General features: G+C 41.0%; 1 protein-coding gene across 1 annotated transcript in view; it reads right to left on the reverse strand.

Annotated features, from left to right (window-relative positions):
• Window positions 1–5,113: 5,113 nt before the first annotated feature.
• Window positions 5,114–7,863, reverse strand: part of LOC103613020 (5'-AMP-activated protein kinase catalytic subunit alpha-1) — a 29,076-nt gene continuing 26,326 nt past the window's right edge. Inside the window, exon 10 of the mRNA XM_017730414.1 lies at window positions 5,114–5,358. Within this exon, the coding sequence (XP_017585903.1) occupies window positions 5,114–5,358 (245 nt within the window). The remainder of the gene's footprint in view (window positions 5,359–7,863) is intronic.

The raw sequence follows: 7,863 nt of genomic DNA on the forward strand, positions 1-7,863 counted from the left end.
ACCACATCCCGGCTCCAGACCTTAGGAGAAGACGAGCCAGCTAAAGAAAGAACTCTAAATCCACCAGCTTTCTCCGCAGCGAGGAGGTTTAACAGTTATTCCTTTTTTCCTGTGCTCTGCGGGCACTTTGTTTGTTAAATAAACAGGTTTTTTTCACTTTCATCCAAGAAATTCTTTTCCTATCAGTGGGAGGGGAGTGCCGAAACTTCTTTTCTTTAGAGGAAACATTCATTCCACAGCGTTTTCCTCCTAAAATTGTCTCAAAACCAAGATAGTCACACAGACCTCCTGCTGCACCGTCCTAAATGCCTTCTGACCGGCCGCCTATGGGGAAGCTTCCCCCCACAGCCACTCCACAGCCAGCAAAGTGTCCTCAGGACAGATGCTTCCAACAGGGAGGTTACTCTAGCTGGGAACAAGACCCAGCACAACCAACAGGGAGGTGGCAGGAAACAAGAAGCCAGGTGCATTGATGGCTTATTATGTTATAAACAAGCATTTGAACCATTCAGCTTTGTAAAAAAAAACCCAAAAAACCAAAAAACCAAACAAACCAACCTACAACACAGGTACTAGGCACATCTTTGTTAACAAAATGGACTTTATATCTTATAATAGTAATCAACTGGTAAAATAAAATTTATTTCCAAGTTTGTATTAAACATTCATATCAAAACAGCCCTGAATTTTTTAAAAAAAATATTGCACCATCAGGATGAAATTTTTATCCATTACCTAGTGAGTTATAATGTATATGGTCAATCATGTTTATCCACATTTTTTAAAATTTTACAATACAAAGACAAGATAATTCAACATACTCCAGTGGGAATATAGACCAATTGGTACATTTGCATAAGTTGCCTCCTTACAATCCTGGCAGATTTCTCAGTGAAGTTTTGTTTCACAACCTATTGGCAGATACTAGTGTGATGCAAAAACATGATCTGCAAGATCAGTAAGAACATCTGAAGAAAGCAGTTTCAACAAGCAAGATCTACAAAGCATAGGAAAGTTACACAACAGACAACTGTTCTGGATTCAAAGAGCTTGTCAGTCTCCCTTTCTCCCTCCCCCCCCACTGTATAAGCTAACCCCCATAACAAACAAACAAAACAAAATAACCCAAACCCCACCCCAACTCTGTTCCATCAGGAAACTTTTGTCCATCAAAACTGATTTATCATACCAATACAATTTACTTTAAATAAAGCTATACATACTGTACACTTCTGCCAAAAACTCTCTTCAGCTTTCAGATACTGAGACAAAATAACCAAGGTTGCTTTAATGCATGAGTGCCAAGAAATATATAAAAATTAAAAGATTTTTGCACCTTGTCACCTTGCACTTGTGGTCAGCATTACAAATTTGCAAGCCAGGACCAGATACCATTTACAAATATTTAGTTTAACATACACCAGACACCCTTTCAGTGATTCCAAACCAATTCCAGATGAGAAATTACCACAATTTAAAAAAAACCCCTCTGCATTTGTTATATTGTACAATATTTACTAACTTCAAAATAAAAGGGTAACAAAAATGAGTACACTGATTTATTTAGTACATCAGAATAATTTATTACAAGACTTAAAAAGATCCCACATAACACAAACCCCCACTTAAGCAGGATTGGCAGCTGGTCTCATGTTGACATAATCTCAGGAGTTTAAACCCAAACCATTATTTAAGAGAAATCTTCCACTTTGAGATACAGTAATACAACCTTGCATTATAGGGACGGTGTGTGACACTTGAGGATAAAGAACTGGAGTTGTAACATGTACCTCTGTATTAGGCAGACGACATAATTTCCCAGTTCATAACACAGTTACAGCAGCTCCAGGGCTTAAGCAGCTTTAAGTTTGTTCAAATTCTGTGCTGTGCATATTCATAACTGGAACCAGTTGGCCTGGATTAGACTATTCTTATAGGTGTAGCTAGCATTTTTCAGCTAGACATTGACAATAACTCGTATTCATTTTCGGGGTCAAGACTTTATTGGTCATAGTAATGCCTTATTTCTAGTATCTAACCAGGAGCACAATCTTCAAAAGTAAGTAGGTAATGAAGTTGACTTTGAAGAGAATGCTCATTGTTGAATGCAAATGTTTTATGACATAGCTTATTGTGCAATGTTTACATTAGTGCTAGATGAAAATGTAACTGTGGATAATTACATCCAGTTTACAAGAGATTAAATGTTTTTGTGCAAGTATTAGCTAAGATCTTAATATTTAAGGTTCAATTTTGTTCTGAAAACACTGCAAAAACAACTGTGGTAGGATTTATGACATTGGTAACAGAAATCTACTGTTAAAAATTTTTTTAATCTCAAGCACAAGTAAAGGCTGGGCATAGAATGGATCAAGAATTAGCCCTGGGAGGACTGGGAATGGTTGTGGACAAGAAGCTCGATATAGAAACACAGAATGGCTGGGGTCAGAAAGGACCTTAAAGATCATCTACTTCCAACCCCCCTGCCATGGGCAGGGCCCCCTCCCACTAGACTAGGTTACTTGTACCCCCATCCAACCTGGCCTTGAACACTTCCAGGGATGGGGTGTCCACAACCTCTCTGGGCAACCTGTGCCAGGGCCTTACCACCCTTATAATAAAGAACTTCGTCCTAATATCTAATCTAAACCTGCTCTCCTTCATCTTAAGGCCATTCCCCCTTCTCCTGTCACTGCATACCCTTGCGAAAATACCCTCTCCGTGTTTTTTGTCGGCTCATTCAGGTACTGGAAGGCTGCAATTAGGTCACCCTGAAGCCTTCTCTTTTCCAGGCTGAACAATCCCAATTCTCTCAGCCTCTCCTCATAGGAGAGGTGCTCCGTCCATCTAATCATCTTGGTGGCCTCCTCTGGACTTGCTCCAACAGGTCCATGTCCTTCCTGTGCTGGGGACCCCAGAGCTGGACGCAGCTCTGCAGGTGGGATCTCACCAGAGAGGGGCAGATTCCCCCCCCCCGCCCATTGCCCATGCTGCTTTGGATGCAACCCAGGACACAGGAGGTTTCTGGGTTTGCAAGTGCACATGGTCGAGGCATGTCCAGCCTCTCATCCAACAGCACCCCCAAGTCCTTCTCAGCAGAGCTGCTCTCAATCTGTTCATCCCCCAGCCTCAATTGATCCTTGGGGTTTCCCCAACCCAGGTGCAGCACCAGCACTTGGTCTTGTTAAGCCTCATGAGATTCCCATGGGCCACTTCTCAAGCTTGTCCTGGTCCTTCTGGATGGCACCCTGTCCTTCAGGTGTGTTTCTGCACCACTCAGCTTGGTGTCATCTGCAAACTTGTTGAGGCTGCACTCAATCCCTTTGTGTCATTAATGAAGATATTAAATAACACGGGTCCCAATACCGACCCAATATGACCCGTCAATGTGTGCTCACAGCCCAGAAAGCCAACCATGTCCTGGGCTGCATCAAAAGGAGGATGACCAGCTGGTCGAGGGAGGTGATTCTGCCCCTCTACTCTCTTCTTGTGAGATCCCACCTGGACTCCTGCATCCAGCTCTGGGGCTCTCAACACAAGAAAGACATTGACCTTTTAGAACAAGTCCAGAGGAGGCCACAAAGAGGATCAGAGGGCTGGAACACCTCCCTATGAAGACAGGCTGAGAGACTTAGGGCTGTTCAGCCTGGAGAAGAGAAGGCTTCAGGATGACCTAATTGCAGCCTTCCAGTACCTGAAGGATCTGACAAAAAACATGGAGAGGGACTTTTCACAAGGGTATGCAGTGATAGGAGAAGGGGGAATGGCCTTAAGATGAAGGAGGGCAGATTTAGATTAGATATTAGGAAGGAGTTCTTTACTATGAGTGTGGTAAGGCCCTGGCACAGGTTGCCCAGAGAGGTTGTGGACACCCCATCCCTGGAAGTGTTCAAGGCCAGGTTGGATGGGGTTACAAGTAACCTAGTCTAGTGGAAGGTGTCCCTGCCCATGGCAGGGAGTGGGAAGCAGATAATCTTTAAGGTCCCTTCCAACCCAAACCATTCTATGATTATACGATAAGCTGTCATGATTAGTTTTAAATGTTCAACTGAAAAGTTGGACTATTAATGCCACAATTTAAATGGCAGAGTTCATTATAAAGCCGACTTGGAAAAACTTAAACCTATATATGTATTTTCAACTGCAATGCGAATTCTATAAAATATATGGCAAGGTAGCATATGATATAAACAGCTGTATCAAAGCATGAACATATTTTTAAAAGTGAAAATTTTAGATTCTGGAATAGCATGCAAGAGGCCATAGAGCTGTGCTATTAACTACATGCACGTGTTTATAAGGAACAGGATTGTCAGCCTGCAGTAGCAGTGGGGAACTGCTGTGCTCCTACCACACTAAGATATGAGCTACTAAATCTGTGCAGATCAGGAACCTGCTGACAGTTCTTCACAGAGCCACATTTTGTTTCAGCCCACAGGGTGCCAAGTCTTCTCAGCATTAAGCCTCTCACCACTGTTGTGGCCTGAATTGTTCTACTTACAGTCCACAGAATTTCACCCTTAGTGCATTACAAAGCCCCTACATATACTTTAACCTGGTTGGATTTGCATGCATTTAATCAAATTTATCTGTTATTAAAAGTAGTATGCTATAATGCATTAAACTATTCTTTATCATTTACTGTCAAATAAGAGGAAAGAAACAGCAGTTTTAACACATTACTGTTAGATGCTGACAATTCTGATCAACTAAGGCACAACTATAGATAATGATCAAGTCATTCTTAAGTCATTGAACTACATTTACTTACAGTGCATTAGATGTATGTATTACCAGTGGAAAAAAGCAAGAAGGCCAGCATAACTTAAATATTTGAATTCTAATGTGCAATCAATGTAAAGTATTATGAACACTGTCCCAAGGGCATGTGACTTCCTATACCTGTATTATGCTATTGGACAGCGGATAATCGGAATTCACTCCAGCTTCAAAATAATATACATAACGGCCTATAATCATTCCAATCCCTCTGAAAATTGCATTCTGTGGATAATTTTTTCAGCACCTTTGTTAATTTAACTTGATTATAACTGGAAGCATCTATGATTTAGGCATGCTTATTGCTGTAAAAGAAATAAGCCCACTTTCAAAATTATTGTGCAAGTATTTTAATAAGATTTGCACACATCTCGAAGAATTCTATTGCATGACTCCCTGGTCTTGGAGTTAATTCAGCCTTAGAAGAATCAGTTAAAGAGGTCACTGATGGTGTAAGGGATATATCTGCAGATTTTCCCTGTGCATCACCATCTGAATCTTTTTGACAGGATCTACAGTTGCTTACAGAACCTGATCTCTGTGGAATTGCAGTCCCAGATTTTGCTTCAGTAATTTCATCTGGGGGACAATAGGAGAGAAGAGGAAAATTAATCATAGGAACAGCAAACTTCCCCTTTTCACACTTCCAATCTTGTTTTTTTTTTAAATGTTGATTAATACATAAACAGCTTTTGCAACTGTATATAGTTGATTAAAAAAAAAAGCTTATACATATAGCAACAGAATTAAATGTCCTTATGCAAATTATTCTTGTGCTCTGAACTGTGCTCCAGGACTATCTGATCTAGTTTAGACCAGCACTCACCACATTTTTCATGAAGTAGTTTCAGCAGCTAATAGTTAAATAGATTTAGCTTAAAACAGAAACACAACAGCATCATAAGGTTAAGTCAAATAACAATATGAACATTTTGTAGATGCTTTTTGATAGTATTTTATTTGCTTTCTATTTGGTTATTCATACTTTGTTATTTGTATTTCATTATAATTCATTGGGTGCATTAAATACTAGCATCCACATCCTTCATTTTTGGAAGTTTTTTCCCTTAATATGCATTTGGGCTGCAACAGTTTATTTCTAAGATGAAAGTATTTCTACCTCATACTGAAGGTAATTTTCTGCTGAAGTAGCTCTATTCTTACTTTAAATATTCAACATTAGTTTTGACTTGCACCTGTCACCAGAAAAAGTTATTTCTAGGAGAAGTTAGTGAACACAGAAGAGATTGGGTTTTCACATCAAAGCTACTTTAAACTACAGTTTGTAAGAGGGATAGAGAATGGTTAGCTGTGGTGGAGGGAAAGTCAGATCAGCTTCACTATTGGAAGAGAGATGCCAAATCCATGCACTCAGCTTGTATTTCCTCAAGAGTTGAGGCCAGGACTGCAGCTGTCCCAGCTGCATGGCTCTAAGCAGTCACCTCCCCTTCAACAGGAATAGCATTTGTCTTATACTACAGTAGAGGCCAGTGCAGGAAAGTGATTAATGCCCTGTATCAAATACTACTAGATCTAAGCAAGCACTTGTATGGTTAGAAGGGACAAGGCAAGAATTGCATTGCCAAGTCAGATCAGGTTAAACTGTCATGAGACTCAGCCTTAGCCATCCTATACTGTAATCCAGCCATATTCCAGTAAATCCTTTTTCCATGACACGTTTTCCTAGGCATGTCATGTACACTATTGGCTATAAATAATTTGCATTAGTCTACTATGCTCCTAAACAAGCATTATGGCCAGTCTATATTTTCTCCTCCATTTTCAGGAAGGTATCTGACTTGCAGTTTGTACTGGTTTTCACTGGAATAGTGAATTTTCTTCCTAGTAGCTAGCATGGGGCTATGGTTTGGATTTGTGCTGAAACAGTATTGAAAATACAGGTATGTTTTTGTTATTGCTGAGCAGAGCTTGCACAGCATCAAGGCCTTTTCTGCTTCTCATACCGCCCTGCCAGTAAGTAGGCTGGGGGTGCACAAGAAGTTGGGAGGGAACACAGCTGGGACAGCTGACCCCAACTGACCAAAGGGATATTCCAGATCATATGACATCATGCTCAGCATATAAAGCTGAGGGAAGAAGAAGGAAGTGGGGGATGTTTGGAGTGATGGCATTTGTCTTCCCAAGTAACTGTTATGCATGATGGAAATGGCTGAACACCTGCCTGCCCATGGGAAGGAGTGACCAAATTCCTTGTTTTGCTTTGCTTGCACATGTGGCTTTTGCATTCTGTATTAAACTGTCTCTATCTCAACCCATGAGTTTTCTCACTTTTACCCTTTTGATTCTCTCCCCCATTCTACCAGGGGAAAGTGAAGGAGCAGCTGTGTGAGGCTTAGTTCCCAGCTGGGCTTAAACCACAACAGAGTTGTATGCTGTGTTACTGTCACTCTATAAAAGTTTTTTCTACAGATCTGTCCAACTGCTTTCAAGACTTCACTTACTGCAAGCGTATGCCCATCTTAAATTTTGTCTACTCCTAGCCTTGGTGGGTTGGACCTGGCTGGCAGCTAAACCCCCAGCCAGCCCTTCATTCACTCCACCCTACCCTTAGTGCAATGGAGGAAGAGAATTGGAAAGACAAAAGCAAGAAAACTCATAGATCAAGATAAACAGTTTACTAAGATGAAGAAAGAAAGAAAAAAAAGTGATGCAAAGGCAACCACATGCCACCTCCTATAAGCATACTAACACGCAGCCAGTCTCCGAACAATGGCTACCTTCCCCAAACTCCCATTCACTCAGATTTTTTGCTAAGCATGACATCATATAGCATCAAATATCACTTTGATCAAGCCAGGTCAGCAGTTCAGGTTATGTCCCCTCACAACTTCTTATTCACCCCCAGCTGTAGAGAAATGGCTGAGTGAACAGGGACATGTATACATGCACAATCCAAGCTATATTAGTGAACTGTCCTTGACTAGAGAAAAAAGAGAGGAGCAACGCTGATGTGGCAAGCCAACAGGATGTTGGGGAGGGGGATGCTGACCATAGAAAGAGAAAGACTTATGTTAGTTAGTCGCATGCATATTAATCTGTAACCAATCGCTTGCTATTAAAGGC

The sequence above is a fragment of the Corvus brachyrhynchos genome, unplaced genomic scaffold (genome assembly GCF_000691975.1).
Source record: "Corvus brachyrhynchos isolate BGI_N302 unplaced genomic scaffold, ASM69197v1 scaffold113, whole genome shotgun sequence".
In the NCBI taxonomy this organism is placed as follows: Eukaryota; Metazoa; Chordata; class Aves; order Passeriformes; family Corvidae; genus Corvus; species Corvus brachyrhynchos.